The 16,504-nt window shown below is 44.1% G+C and overlaps 1 protein-coding gene across 3 annotated transcripts in view; it reads left to right on the top strand.

The window, feature by feature from the left end:
- Positions 1-7,599: 7,599 nt before the first annotated feature.
- The window catches only part of LOC121538992 (septin-8-A-like), a 23,899-nt gene continuing 14,994 nt past the window's right edge, over positions 7,600-16,504 (top strand). For all 3 annotated transcript variants that reach the window (XM_041847159.2, XM_041847171.2, XM_041847161.2), the window contains exons 1-6: positions 7,600-7,848; positions 9,961-10,075; positions 10,286-10,481; positions 13,367-13,553; positions 15,424-15,585; positions 15,996-16,092. In XM_041847159.2, coding sequence (XP_041703093.2) covers positions 7,816-7,848; positions 9,961-10,075; positions 10,286-10,481; positions 13,367-13,553; positions 15,424-15,585; positions 15,996-16,092 — 790 coding nt within the window. In that variant the 5' untranslated portion in view covers positions 7,600-7,815. The remainder of the gene's footprint in view (positions 7,849-9,960; positions 10,076-10,285; positions 10,482-13,366; positions 13,554-15,423; positions 15,586-15,995; positions 16,093-16,504) is intronic.

The following is a 16,504-nucleotide window of genomic DNA, read 5'->3' as shown; positions in this document are numbered from 1 at the left end:
TTATCCTCATGTAAAAAATTTTTGCAGTATTATTACAAGCTCATAGTGTGAAAACATATATATAAAACACAGGAAAATCAAGTTTTTTTTACTGCACTGGGCCTTTACCAGTTCTCTGCTCAGTGCTCCATGAGTTTGGGGGTAGAAAGGGGTTATGAAAGTACTGGTTACTGTTATACAACCCAACACAGGCAATACTTTAATAGTGTTTAAGGGCAGGGGAAGGGGGAGCCCTGTTAAAAGAGAGGCCCTTTACTGTAGTAAGCCCATAGCACTAAAGGTTGTCTGGTAGGCCTACACTGATATGAGATGGAGATGACAACTTCTTCATCTTTTCACTTAAGTTGAAAGTTATTTCCCCCTGACAGTTCCATGCAGACAGGGGGCGATGTGGTCTATTTAAGCAATAAGGCACGAGGGTGTGTGGTATATGGCCAATATACCACGGTTAAGGGCTGTTCTTATGTACGACGAAATGCGGAGTGCCTGGATACAGCCCTTAGCCGTGGTATATTGGCCATATACCACAAACCCCAGAGGTGCCTTACTGCTTTATAAACTGGTTACAAACGTCATTAGAACAGTAAAAAGTTATTTTTTTTCATACGGTCTACTATACCATGGCTTTCAGACAATCAGCATTCAGGGCTCTAACTTTTGTTCATTTGACAGAGCCATGGTGGCCTAACGAGACCGACCAAGCCCATAGAAGGATGAATACCAAATAAGCAGGGTTGAATGGCCGCTGTGATACTGTGAGTACAACTGTATAACTGAATGCATCATCACTACTCTGAGTGCTGACCTCTCCCCAGACAGAGAGACAATGGCACATTGTTTAATAAACTATCACTTATTATGCTATTGTTGTCTGTGTTCCAAACCCCGTCATCACTATTTTTGTCCTTTGGTGAAAATAAATCAGTGTAAACGATGTGTAAACTGATTCAAATGTCTTGATTTAGACCTTTTTAGAATGTAGCATTGGATACAGTTAAAGTTTAACGTTGTGCTCTCTACATGTAAACGTTTTTTTACACTGCAAAGATTGATTTTTGTTTCTTTTTTTACCAAGAGGTTTTCTGTGAGGTTTTAAAGGTTTGAGGTGATCCAAGTATTCGATGCTGAGTCACACCAACCCGACTGAATACGGATCATTACATGAATGAGCAGCCAGCTGTTGGTCATCTCTAAGCTGCTCGTCATCTATTGCCAGGGTAACAACAGAAGGCTGACTCCTTGTTTCCTTGGGTGTGGTGGGGGTTGGAGTGATGGCTGGTGGGTAATGACGTGGTGATTATGAGTGACTAATAGTATCCCTCATTCATGCCTAATGGTTTACTAATGGGGAACATTTACGACTCAGTCAGTTCTGGAATTGAGTTCTATTCCGGATTAAATTCCATATTCAATTCAGCAATTGAAATGGAATTGACCTCCACACAATTGTGATTATTAAGTGGTGATTTTCAATGCAATTTCAAATGGCATGTTGTCTGATAGACAGATGGGTGAGACAGACAGACAGACAGACAGACGACAGACAGACAGACAGACAGACAGACAGATGGGTGAGACAGAGAACCCGACTCCCCAGGCAGAATTCTCCCCACACAGAATGGGGAGCAGTGACATCATAATGGGGGGACGCGTGCAGCCAGCCAGCCTGAGTGAACATGTTAAGTTCACTGCTCCTCACATAACTAGCCTCAGGGACGTTAAAGCTGCAATCTGGGATTCGTGTTTCAGCCCGACGGGAGCCCTGCCACTCAAACTGAGGGATATACAGGGACATATCCCAGACTGCACCTTTTAATAACACATTTAACCCTGCAGTCAGACGAATCCCAGCCATGTCAGAGCCTGTTTACGACCGGGACGGTGAATTTATGTCTGGACCACTAACTCAGCAGAAAAACTTCTCAAATGGCTTGACACAAACATTGATTAAAGGTAGACTCAGCAAAGTGACGTTGCCACGAGCAGCACCGCAGATATTGAGATGAACGAGATGCAAGACTTTGCTCTCACACAGTCCCACACAGTATCTGCCCATGTGCACGGGTTCACTTCACGCTGTTCACAGCGTTGTAGCCAGGGGACCAAAACAGCGGAGAAGTTGAGCCTCGCGCCTATCGCTCTTAGTTGTTTCAGAAATTGACCCACTATGCTGTTTACTTTCTGTATCTACGTCATTTCACTTAGTCTTTTAAATTAATCGTTATCAGTGTAGGAGCTGTACTTAGAAGCTTCTAAAAACCAAAATGGTCATCTGTGTAGAATAGCTTATGTCTAGGGCCCAGTGTTTTGGGCTATCATGTCATATGACCTAGGATTTTACCTTTATTTTAAACCTTATCCAGAGATGAGAATTAGACCAAAAAAATCAAGCATTTGTCTGAGGATGGTGCTGGACCATGTGACATGACAAGAAAAGGCGACAGTTTGCTGAAAAAGCTTTAAATAAATGTTAAAATCCAGGTCATGTAACATCCCACTGGGCACAGACGTCAATTCAACGTCTGTCTATTCCACGTTGGTTCAAGGTAATTTCATTGAAATGACGTGGAAACAACTTTGATTCAACCAGTGTGTGCCCAGTGGGATGACTGTCCAAAACACAGGACCCTACTTCTGCCTGGTCTTGTCCTCCTCTGGACATCTCCTGTACTGCCACGGGAATCTGGAAAGGAATGAGGTACAGATAGTGTGCCCTGTACCTATAGATGGCCTCCCACTTACCTCCCCTCCCACTGTACCTCCCAGCTCCTCCATCACTCCTTCATATAAACAAAGCTGATAATTTAATGCGAAGGCAACATTCTATCCACCCACTCATAGCATAGATGGCCTCCCACTTACCTCCCCTCCCCTACAGTCACATTCTCAAGCTGAGAGGCTTCTTTCTTCTGAATTAATGTAACAGCAACAAGCTAAATCAGATAGGGAAAAGGGCAACGTTTTTCTCTACAAAAGCATTTTGTAATGCTCTGTTCTTAGCAGTACGAGAACATACTGGCACATCCCCATAATGTATTTTACTTTGACACATTCCTGACAAACAAGATTGATTAAAGCAGAGGACGAAATATGTGAAAATAAACACCATGGAATCATTCATGATGGCATCGACACCATGGAATCATTCATGATGGCATCGACACCATGGAATCATTCATGATGGCATCGACACCATGGAATCATTCATGATGGCATCGACACCATGGAATCATTCATGATGGCATCGACACCATGGAATCATTCATGATGGCATCAACACCATGGAATCATTCATGATGGCATCGACACCATGGAATCATTCATGATGGCATCGACACCATGGAATCATTCATGATGGCATCGACACCATGGAATCATTCATGATGGCATCAACACCATGGAATCATTCATGATGGCATCACTGTTAATGGAGAACACACAGGTGTTTGGGTCCACTCTGTTGTTGCCAAGGTGTGGTTTGTTGCCATATTTCCTCGTATAGTTCGGCTGAATCAATCAAATGACAGGTTGTTTCCAGGCTGCCAGTATAGGACTACACCCCTGCAGTGCAGACATAAGAGTGTGACACATAGAAAACATGAATGGTATTTGTTATGCAACTTTATAAAATAACTTGGGTCAGTATAAAAATAAAAGAAAACATTGTTACTTCATTGTCAACACGTTACAGTCAATGACTTTCTTAAGAGCTTAGAAATCCCTATATAGCTATAAATATGTCTCACCACTAAATCAAGACAGGTAAAATATTAGTACCAGATGAGAAAGGTAGATTGCATCACCATCAGTACATGGCTTATATTAGTGCTTGTTCAGTTAACTTAGTGAAATACTCAACATTCACATTGGGGCTTGATCAAATATTCTCATACAGTCTCAAGAGGGTTTAAATGGATTCTCTGTTCAAATGTTGAACATTCAATGATGATAGAACATATCTGAGAAGTGTCTGCGATAGTATGGCTGCGGCCCATCCTTTCTGTCATCCTCTGGGTCTTCACCAGCGTGGTGTTTGTGTCTCTTCCTGTGTCCTATCAGTCTGCTCAGTGTATTCAGTCCCCTGGGTAACTCCTTGTCCCCCTCATCCTCTGGCTTGTCCTGGCGCCTGTCCTGTTGGGACGCCTGTGTGTCCCCTAGCAGCTCCCTGAGTTCAGACGACACACCTTTCTCCAGGTAGTGGTACGGCCTCTTCCCATCGTTATCCCTTATATTCACACTGGCTCTGTAGTCTCTCACCAGCAAGGTTATGACTCCATCGTGGCCGTGTATGACAGCGATGTGTAGAGGAGTATAACCTGCCTGTGTCCTGCTGTTGACGTCCACCTCCGTGCCTCTCTTCCTGGAGATGTCCAGGATGTTGCGGACCATGTCTGCGTTGCCGCCCTTGGCCGCCCAGTGGAGGGCAGTGAAACCTGAGATGAAATCTTTCTTCTCTGCTAGCTGTGGATCCTGTAACAGGAGGCCGTAGATCTGACCCCAGAGACCGGCAGCAGACTTCACCAGCCACTCATGAGCTGCAGCTTCCAAAGGGACAGATTGATCAGAGTAGTTATTGACATCCTTATTGCTAACCTTATTGGCGTCCTTGGTGAGATCATTGGTGGTGTCGTTGCCCTGTTTCAGGAGCTTGTCTGGGGTTCTCCTCAGCTGCGGAGAGCCAGATGTTTGTGGTGTCTCTCCTAGCTCTGGATGTCTGATTTTAGCCCCAGGGGAGGTGTAGGTGCCTGTACCCCACTCTGAGCTCACTCTGCCTGGGGGTTTAGGAGTCACGGCTGCCTCTGGTGGTAGAGGAGTGGGAGGTCTCTGTTCCAACATGCTTAGGATCTCTGAAGTTTTCTGTCCATCCTGCCTCACCAGTACTGGATCTTCTCTCTGTGATTGTGGTGGAGATTTCACTGCCACTATAGCAAACACAGGGCCAGTAGTTTTTCCAGTTTTTCTGATCCCTTGATCAGCTGAAACATTCAGTATCTTGACTGTGGGGTTTTCTTGATAAGCATTTTTAATAGGCTTACTTGACCTAACGGCACCCCCATAACCTGCTGGGTGCGCATTTGGTCTTCCTCCTAATTCATTTATATGCAGAGGCATATGTTTTACATTATCGTTCAAACAATTTCCATGTATGCTTGAAGCACAATATGAATTGTTATTTTCAATGTCAGAGTTCAGTATCTTACCAGATTTGGAAATGGCTGAATATTCACTGTGTTCTGAAGAACTGGGTGAGAACGAGGTGTTTTGACTGCAAATCCTCTCGTCCAAGTCCGACTTCTCAGTGGTTAAATGCATTCCCCCTTTCACAAAGTCGTGAAACCTTTTCTTTACAACGACAAACTTGACATCATCTATCTGTTTGACGACCGCAACGCTGTTTATAATTGTCTTGAATAGATCCCTATTGTGCTTCTTTTCCGCGGGATCACAGCAATTGATCTGAGGTTTAAAATGATTCAGCAAATCCGAATTCTTCACTTTTCCCCCGTGTTCCAACAAAAAAGTCAAAATAGTTTCTTCAGTCAAAGCCATCTTTTTCAATGTTCACCTCTGCCCAGATAGCGGAGAAATGTTAACTTGTTGTTCTGAAACTCTCCGCTCCCGGACTGTCCCGCCCGTCTTCTTCTATGATGATTGATGCCCCTCGCGTCGAGGGGCACCACTAACTGCTGTTTCCGGTGTCAGGTCAAATACATTTCCTGAGAAAATATCATCTTGGCATGAACGCGAGATTGGGTTGGGAGATTGCGGATTTGCGGTGAATGCCAAACGTACCCGGCCGGTGCGCGACATATGCGCGTTCACGTTTCAGTATCATCCCTTTTTCTTTTCCCAGTTTAGAGGATCTATTCGATTCTATCCTAGTCTAGTCTAGTGTTGCCAGAGCGGTGGACTCGAGTCACGTGACTTGGACTCGCGTACTACTAGAGTTGCACATTTCGCGACTTGAGACTTGAATTTGCAAAAAGAAAAAACACTTGCCACTGGACTTCGATTTGAGCGTCTGTGACTCGTGATTTAACTTGGACTAGAACTGTATGACTCGAGAGACTTGATTGTCATCTCGCGCTTTAAGTAAACCTATCTGTGCTGCAGGTTCTGTGCGTTCTGTTTTGTGTTTTAACCAATCAGATTCACGGAAATCACAGGTTGCGCAGGCCGGGCACAAAGCACGCCATCTAGCAAAACGCGCGCAGCTCCACTGTCCTCCAGTATTTATTTAGCAAACGTGATAATACATCACTCCCGACATACACAAGCAAGAACTCTTTACAGAAATGTTGCAGCAGCCTACACCTAAACTGTATGGGAAGAAAACGAGACGATTTCTCAGTCTGATCAACTAGGCTACTGATAACAACCACAGCCCGCATCTGCATAGGCTACAGCCAATGCGCCCTGTCCACTCTTGCCCTCTGGCCAGGGTAAATGAAGTGGTAATGTTATGTAGCCTATTTATAGCCCGTTTATTTGTTTTAGGAGAAAATGTGAATGTGATCAAATTTGGTTTAGGCTATATTCAAACTTGGGCTGGCTGGCGAGGCTACCTTGACCTTTTCAATCCAAAATGTCAACCCAAAACATAAATAGACTGGGAGTTACTTTTTAACTGCAGTTGCATAGGCCAATAAGATGTAAACCTGCATAAAGCAAGCTCAGCCCTGTGAGTACTATTGTCCAATTGCAGTGGTTGTGTCTGTGTAAAGGAAAGTAGTTGTAAAATATAATTCATATTAACAAGTACACGGTTGCTGCAGTTTGACAGGGGTTTCAGCCTCCCTAGGGCCAAGAGTTTTTCCAGAATTTCTTTAAAACCATGACCTGTTTAGAACATATCTGTATACCTAGGTGGCAGGTAGCCTAATGGTTAAGAGCGTTGGGCCGTTAACTGAAAGGTCAATGGTTCGAATCCCCGAGCAGACTAGCTGAAAAATGTGTCGGTGTGCCCTTGAGCAAGGCACTTAACCCTAATTGCTCTGGATTAGAGTGTCTGCTAAATTACAAAAATCTAAATCTGGTCCCACTCCCATCATTGCCCATATAAATACCTTAATACAACTACTAATTAATCACTGTCAGACCCTATAGGGTCCTGATTTATACCTGGTTAGGTTACCAGAGTAGGAAAAGCTCCGGGCCCCATGGAAAACAATTTGCCCCACCAATCTGTGACCTGTGGTGCCACCTCATCGGTCCCAAAAATCAGTACATTGGGTTTCAAAGACTATTACTTGAGACTTGTTTAGGACATGCAAAATTGTGACTTGGTCCCATCTCTGAGGTTTGCACCTTGGTTTTCTTTAGCACAATAGTTTTTCTCATTTTGCCAGTTTTTTAAACACCTGTTATTAGCCTACATGTTGTAACAAAGTAGTAATGCATACTTGATGTATGATGGATGAAGCATATACTTTTTTTTTGTTGCCTATAATAAAATAAATCGGGAAAAAAAGAACAATTCACTCTCCAACCTCTTGATTTATAGTCTGTATTATTATAGTCTGTGTGTTTCTCCTTCTCCGTGCATCAATCTGTTCTCATGGAAACCAAGGCGCATCATTTGTCTCACCTCTACAGGACTAAATCAAAGCAACAGAGGCTCCACCATGTACAGTACCGTCTTACTACATGTGAGACTTTAAGAAATTGCATTTCAGCACATAGGGGGTGTTGCCACAAAGTAGCCATATTGAATGAATTGAGCCGGTCCACTGTCAACCGTAGCTGTCAACCCCACCAGGTCCCGATGAAGACAGCTCCTCGTAAATTCTACTCCCCACACGTCTCTTCTTCACGATGGCCGCCACGGACATAGACATTTTCGCTAGAGTAAGTAGTCTAGAGATTTGCTGCGTTTCACACAAATCGTGAATAAACAGCCTAGTGCATCATGCATAGCCTACGTTGCAGTGTGCCTACTGGTATATTTTGGTATACAGTAGTAGCTGATTAGGCGGATATCACTGGGAGAGCAGTGATTTCCTTACCGTAGACTACATAGCCTTTGGAGAACGGTAGCCTACTCTTGACGCATAATTATGTCGACCCTGTCCTAGGTTGTTTATAAAATGTTAATTGATGCGACGTATGCAATTGACGCATTTTAGACGTTGCACTCTGATATTGCTGTACAATTTTTAAAATCCAAATCTCGACACCTCACTGTGCTGTCACTCAGAGAGCCACTCAATGCTACATTGTATCAATTGGGTCCACAGATGTATCATTTGCCACTGTCAGTGAAACATTGTAACAGTTTTAGAATGTGTTTATTGTAGCCATGCAGGCATTGCATGTTTGTGGAGAGAAGAGGGTTGATACATTGTAACTACATCACTACAATGAAAGGAGGGAGAGTTACACTTTCAGTGCAACCCTTGCTAAGAGGCTAGTTAGTTTGTTATTGTGAATTGAAGCTAACCTGCGGATAACAGGATAAGTCGATCAGTAGCAGCCACTTATCTCTCCATGAGGGAACTGAACTAATCCTCAGTTCAACACTATAGACACACACACACACACACACACACACACACACACACACACACACACACACACACATACACACACACACATACACACACACATACACACACATACATACACATACACACACACATACATACACACACATATACACACACAATGAGGACTTGTGTGTCTGTCAACATATGACATCCTTCAATGTTTGTTCGTAATGGCAGCCTACTGAATTGGTATTGAACCCCAGGCCAGAGGGGTCATGATTTAAGGTTTGAATACAGGCTACTTATCTTCATATTCAAGCTACTTATTTTCACTCATTCTGAGCACATAGTTATTGAGTTTAGTGATTCAGTTCATCTCTGTAGTTCAGTTTGCACCACACACACACTACGGTACATGGATGTGAAGCGGATGACAGATTGTGTTTGTTAAGGGTGTGAAATAACAGCTACACAGGGGGATCTTTGTGCCTGTGTGTGTGGGTGTGTGTGTCTGTAGAGCACTGGGCCAGTGGTACAGATGGTTGTTGTGTTGAGCTCATCCTTGGCCTCATCGCTAGCCCTCTGTAATGTGAATAACAACATGCTGTGTTTCTGAAGACGGTCCAGGCTCTCTCCCAAATTTTACCCTATTCTCTATATAGTGCACTACTTTTGACCAGGGCCCATAGAGCTCTTGTCAGAAGTGGTGCACTACATAGGGAATAGGGTGCCATTTGGGACAGACCCTCTGAAGACAGCCCAGGTTTAGAACCTGGCTATGGGAAAATGGATTAAATATAACCTAGAATTAGTCAGGCCTTCATCCTGGATTAAATATAACCTACCATTAGAATCAGGCCTTCATCCTGGGTTAAATATAACCTACAATTAGAATCAGGCCTTCATCCTGGGTTAAATATAACCTACCATTAGAATCAGGCCTTCATCCTGGGTTAAATATAACCTACCATTAGAATTAGGCCTTCATCTTGGGGTAATTGTAACCTAGCATTAGAGGCAGGCCTACAGACACAATTGTAGAGTATCCATCTAGTACTAAAAGGCAAGCACATTGGAAAATAAAGTAATTATATTGTATTAAAAGGAAAACCAATCCCACGTGTCTCTGCGTATTAAACATCACACGCACACAAACAGTATGAAATGAGAAACAGAATGATTTGAAACCTCCTGATATTCCTCCCTGTTTTGACATGCATGGGAGTGCTTTCTGACCTTGCATCTCACCGGCATGTCTTTGCCCGGGGGTTTTAGTCAGAGAGACCCTTTACAGGTCAGGTATTCCGTGATTTAGTAGTGGAGGAGGAGGACATCATTCACTAAATGCTATTTTAACTGGGGAGGAGTATGTGGGCTTGAGTATAAGGAATGTTTATCACTCTTCTGTGATAATGTTTTAAATGTTTGCATATTTTTTGTTACACATTTATAACATGTGATTTTCTCTCCTCAGAATGAAGAGGAGCGGAGCCTGGAGCTGGGCGGCCATGTTGGGTTTGACAGTCTTCCAGACCAGTTGGTCAGTAAATCGGTCACACAGGGATTCTGCTTCAACATCCTATGTGTCGGTACGTAACGTCTGAGTCCAGCATTACCTCCAGCCCGCAAGATCTTAATGCGTCTCAGTTCTCACTACAGATACAACTCCAGCCTGAGTGCCGGAACATTCCGGTACCCAGGCTAAAACATCTTCAGCCACACTGCATTTTTATTTTCTCACATCTTTTTAAAATGTTCATCTTATTTTCTACTTTTCTTTCTCTCTCTCTTAATCTCAGGTGAGACAGGGATAGGTAAGTCGACGTTGATGAACACGCTGTTCAACACACTGTTTGAGGCCGAGGAGGCCAGCCACTACCAGAACGGTGTGTACCTGCGGCCCAGGACCTATGACCTGAAGGAGAGCAACGTTCAGCTCAAACTGACCGTAGTCGACACCGTGGGGTTCGGAGACCAGGTCAACAAGGAGGAGAGGTGATAGTACAGGAACAGCTGGGTTCTTGTTAGTGAGTTGGATAGGAGGTGGTTTGGTGAACCACACTCACGTAATGAGTAACCTTGCCTGACATCTGGTTAGGATGTTTAGCTCATGGATTTGTGTAGGTACTGTAGGGAGAGGGATAGCATCAGGACTGTTCAGGATATTATAACCGCGATCGATAATAGACAGTACTGTGCAGCCGTCTTCATCGACCTGGCCAAGGCTTTCGACTCTGTCAACCACCGCATTCTTATTGGCAGACTAAATAGCCTTGGTTTCTCAAATGACTGCTTCGCCTGGTTCACCAACTACTTCTCAGATAGAGTTCAATGTGTCAAATCGGAGGGCCTGTTGTCTGGACCTATGGCAGTCTCTATGGGGGTGCCACAGGGTTCAATTCTTGGGCCGGCTCTTTTCTCCGTGTATATCAATGATGTCGCTCTTGATGCTGGTGACTCTCAGATCCACCTCTACGCAGACGACACCATTTTGTATACATCTGGCCCTTCATTGGACACTGTGTTAACAAACCTCCAAACGAGCTTCAATGCCATACAACACTCCTTCCGTAGCCTCCAACTGCTCTTAAACACTAGTAAAACTAAATGCATGCTCTTCAATCGAACGCTGCTGGCACCCGCCCACCCGACTAGAATCACTACTCTCGACGGGTCTGACCTAGAGTATGTGGACAACTACAAATACCTAGGTGTCTGGTTAGACTGTAAACTTTCCTTCCAGACTCACATTAAGCATCTCCAATCCAAAGTGATATCTAGAATCAGCTTCCTATTTCGCAAAAAAGCCTCCTTCACTCATGCTGCCAAACATGCCCTCGTAAAACGGACTATCCTACCGATCCTTGACCTTGGCGATGTAATTTACAAAATAGCCTCCAACACTCTACTCAGCAAATTGGATGTAGTCTATCACAGTGCCATCCGTTTTGTCTCCAAAGCCCCATACACTACCCACCACTGTGACCTGTACGCTCTTGTTGGCTGGTCCTCACTACATATTCGTCGCCAAACCCACTGGCTCCAGGCCATCTATAAATCACTGCTAGGCAAATCTCTGCCTTATCTTAGCTCATTGGTCACCATAGCAACACCCACCCGTAGTATGCGCTCCAGCAGGTATATCTCACTGGTCATCCCCAAAGCCAACACCTCCTTTGGCCGCCATTCCTTCCAGTTCTCTGCTGCCAATGACTGGAACGAACTGCAAAAATCTCTGAAGCTGGAGACTCTTATCTCCCTCACTAACCTTAAGCATCAGTTGTCAGAGCACCTTACTGATCACTGCACCTGTACACAGCCCTTCTGAAATTAGCCCACTCAACTACCTCATCCCCATATTGTTATTTATTTTGCTCATTTGCACCCCAGTATCTCTATTTGCACATCATCTCTTGCACATCTATCATTCCAGTGTTAATACTAATTGTAATTATTTTGCACTATGGCCTATTTATTGCCTTACCTCCATAACTTGCTACATTTGCACACACTGTATATATATTTTCTGTTGTATTTTTGACTGTATGTTTTGTTTTACCCCATATGTAACTCTGTGTTGTTGTTTTTATCGCACTGCTTTGCTTTATCTTGGCCAGGTCGCAGTTGTAAATGAGAACTTGTTCTCAACTGGCTTACCTGGTTAAATAAAGGTACAATAAAAAATAAAATAAAAAGGGTAAGGGTTCAGGATAGGATTCAGGTTGAGGTTCAGGTTGAGGTTCAGGTTCAGGTTAGGGTTCAGGTTGAGGTTCAGGTTAGGGTTCAGGTTAGGGTTCAGGTTCAGGTTGAGGTTCAGGTTAGGGTTCAGGTTGAGGTTCAGGTTGGGGTTCAGGCTAGGGTTCAGGTTGAGGTTCAGGTTGAGGTTGAGGTTAGGGTTCAGGTTCAGGTTGAGGTTCAGGTTAGGGTTCAGGTTGAGGTTCAGGTTAGGGTTCAGGTTGAGGTTCAGGTTGAGGTTAGGGTTCAGGTTGAGGTTGAGGTTAGGGTTCAGGTTGAGGTTCAGGTTGAGGTTCAGGTTAGGGTTCAGGTTCAGGTTGAGGTTCAGGTTAGGGTTGAGGTTGAGGTTCAGGTTGAGGTTCAGGTTAGGGTTCAGGTTGAGGTTCAGGTTGGGGTTCAGGCTAGGGTTCAGGTTGAGGTTCAGGTTGAGGTTAGGGTTCAGGTTCAGGTTAGGGTTCAGGTTGAGGTTCAGGTTGAGGTTCAGGTTGGGGTTCAGGTTAGGGTTCAGGTTAGGGTTAGTCATAAAATAGCACTTCTTCTTGGATGGTTTCTAGATACTGAACCTACTTTCAGTCAGTCGTTAAAGGGGGGAAGTGATTAAGACAGGCTGTTGCTTTAAGAAGACCAACATTGGACATTCAGCATTCCTCCTCAGGCCCTCTCAAGTAGTGGCACTCCAGCCAACACACATACAGTGTAAAGGATTGGCATAACTTAAGGCTTTGGGTCTTTGTGCAGCCATGAATAGGAAGGGAAGAGAAGGGTGAGGATGATTGGATGAACTAATGCAATCTGAAAAGGAACTGGAATAGTCTAACAACAGCGGAGTGGGAAAGTGAATTTTTGGGATGTTATTATCGCGGCGGTTTGTAACCCAAATACTCTACTTTTTGTTTCTGGAATAGCAGGGAAAACTCTCTAGGGTATTTATTTTCTGGTGAAAATGCTTGTAAGGAGGTTGAGAGTAAATACTAAGTTTCCAGGCCCTGCGTTGTTTTATCCCTTTTTTCAGGGATGTGATTGTTCCCGATTAATCAGGAATTCCTGCATTTCTGACATTCTCCATTCACGTGTAATTGAAACTGACCTATTCCCCAAAGCACAAATCCTGATCACATCCATGTTGGTCTCCCTGTGCGCTGCAGCTTCAAACCCATAGTGGACTACATCGACACCCAGTTTGAGACCTACCTGCAGGAGGAGATGAAGATCAAACGTTCCCTGTTCAACCACCACGACACCAGGATCCATATCTGTCTCTACTTCATCGCCCCCACCGGACACTCCCTGAAATCACTGGATCTGGTCACCATGAAGAAACTGGACAGCAAGGTAACGTTTGAAATACACTATATATACAAAAGTATATGGACACCCCTTCAAATTAGTTGATTCGGCAATTACAGCCACACCCGTTGCTGACAGGTGTATAAAATCTAGCACACAGCCATGCAATCTCCATAGACAAATGTTGGCAGCAGAATGGTCTTAGTGAAGAGCTCAGTGACTTTCAATATCACCTTTCTGAAAAGTCAGTTGCCCTGCTAGAGCTGCCCCGGTCAACTGTAAGTGCTGTTATTGTGACGTGGAAATATCTAGGAGCAACAACGGCTAAGCCGCGAAGTGGTAGGCCACACAAGCTCACAGAACAGGACCGCCGAGTGTTGCAACACCTCTGGAAGCAACGTCAGCACAATAACTGTTTGTCGGGAGCTTCATGAAATGGGTTTCCATGGCCGAGCAGCCGCACAAAAGCCTAAGATCACCATGCACAATGCCAAGCGTTGGCTGGAGTGGTGTAAAGCTCGCCACCATTGGCCTCTGGAGCAGTGGAAATGCGTTCTCTGGAGTGATGAATCATGCTTCACCATCTGGCAGTCCGACGGACGAATCTGGGTTTGGCGGCTGCCAGGAGAATGCTACCTGCCAGAATTCATAGGGCTAACTGTAATGGAGGAATAATGGTCTGGGGCTGTTTTTCATGGATCGGGCTAGGCCCCTTAGTTCCAGTGAAGGGAAATCTTAACGCTACAGCATACAATGACATTCTAGATTCTGTGCTTCCAACTTTGTGGCAACAGTTTGGGGAAGGCCCTTTCCTGTTTCTGCATGACAATGCCCCCGTGCACAAAACGAGGTCCATACAGAAATGGTTTGTCGAGAAATGCACAGAGCCCTGACCTCAACCCCATCGAACACCTTTGGGATTAATTGCAACGACTGCAAGCTAGTTCTAATTGCCCAACATCAGTGCCCGACCTCACTAATGCTCTTGTGGTTGAATGGATGCAAGTCCCTACAGCAATGTTCCAACAGCTAATGGAAAGCCTTCCCAGAAGTGTGGAGGCTGTTTTAGCAGCAAAGTGGGGACCAACTCCATATTAATGCCCATTTTGGAATGAGATGTTTGATGAGCAGGTGTCCACATACATTTGGTCATGTAGAGCACATATATGCTTGTATTAGGAGCTGCTCTTACACTGTTGCAAGAAAACATTTTTGGACATTGGTGTGTTAGCATCTGAAGCATTGGACATCATAGAGTTGAACAGCTGCACAACTCAAATGAAGGGCTCTGTAGATGTCACGATCGTCATTAATAGAGGAGGACCAAGGCGCAGCGTAATAAGCGTACATACTTTATTTGTACTGAACACGACACAAAAACAATAAACAACGATGCGTGACGTCCTGAAGTTATACACAACACAAACCTTAACGGAACAAAATCCCACAAACCCGAATGAAAAACAGACAGTTTAAATATGGCTCCCAATCAGAGACAACCAACGAACAGCTGACACTCGTTGCCTCTGATTGGGAGTCACTAAGGCAAACATAGAAAACAACAAACCAGAACCCCCAACATAGAAACACACCACATAGAACAAACACACCCTGGCTCAACAACTAGAGTCCCATAGCCAGGGTGTGACAGTAGAACTGAAGGATACTGCCAAGTGTTCAAGCTTTAGGCACAACCAGTTATGTATTCACTAACTGTAAGTCGCTCTGGATAAGAGCATCTGCTAAATGACTAAAATATAAATATAAATATATATATAAATATATATCTGAAAGTAGAGCTGCATTGCATTTTTATGCTTGCGTTTGTGTCATTCCAAAGTCAATTAAAAGCGCAGTAGACCTGATGATTCAAAACGCTATTCCAATGCTAATGCTGCTCCTCCATGTACTGCAGGTGAACATCATCCCCATCATTGCGAAGGCAGACACGATATCTAAGAGCGAGCTGCACAAGTTCAAGATCAAGATCATGTCAGAGCTGGTGAGCAACGGTGTTCAGATCCACCAGTTCCCTACCGAGGACGAGGCTGTCACAGAGATCAACTCCTCTATGAATGTGAGTCAGACGCACACACACACACACACACACACGCACACACACACACACACATACACACACAAACACACACTTTTGCAGTTGTGTATGCCAGGCAGCTGTACACTGTAATCAGATTGCTTGCGTTCCTGATTTACTGCGTCAGCCGAGGAGCCGATTGATTGATTGATTGATTGATTGATTAAAACAGTCTCTTCCTCTTCCTCTATGCCTTCAATAAAACGTCAGTTTATTTGCTGTGGACTTGTGTTTTCAAACAACAAGCCATTGTTATATTATAAGGGGGTCATAAATGCTCATGACAGTCTTATCATGCACTATAACTGCATCATAATGCATTATTCAGTATCTGCAGGCTTTGGTAAAGTGTTACTAAATGTTCCCATATTAAATTAAATCCTTTGTTCCAGGCCCATCTGCCCTTTGCTGTGGTGGGGAGTGTTGAGGAGGTTAAAGTGGGTAATAAGATGGTGAAAGCGAGACTGTACCCCTGGGGAACCGTACAGGGTAGGTATCCCTCTATTGATCCTGTACCCCTGGGGAACCGTACAGGGTAGGTATCCCTCTATTGATCCTGTACCCCTGGGGAACCGTACAGGGTAGGTATCCCTCTATTGATCCTGTACATTGATTATACATTTATAGAAAGTGGACAACAAATAAGAATGCCCAGTAATCAATAAAATAAAAGTCCCTTTTCTATACTACTGATGCAAGCAGAGCAAGACCTCACAATCAATAGGCCTAGGATAGAAAAGTGAATACATATCATTAATGAATCAATATTACACAATCACTAGAGACCCATATCATTAATGATTCAATATTACGCAATCACTAGAGACCCATATCATTAATGATTCGATATTACGCAATCACTAGAGACCCATATCATTCATGAATCGATATTACGCAATCA

The sequence above is a fragment of the Coregonus clupeaformis genome, chromosome 3 (genome assembly GCF_020615455.1).
Source record: "Coregonus clupeaformis isolate EN_2021a chromosome 3, ASM2061545v1, whole genome shotgun sequence".
NCBI lineage: Eukaryota > Metazoa > Chordata > Actinopteri > Salmoniformes > Salmonidae > Coregonus > Coregonus clupeaformis.
The sequence above is the reverse complement of the archived record's forward strand: the minus strand, read 5'-3'. Positions and strand labels throughout refer to the sequence as shown.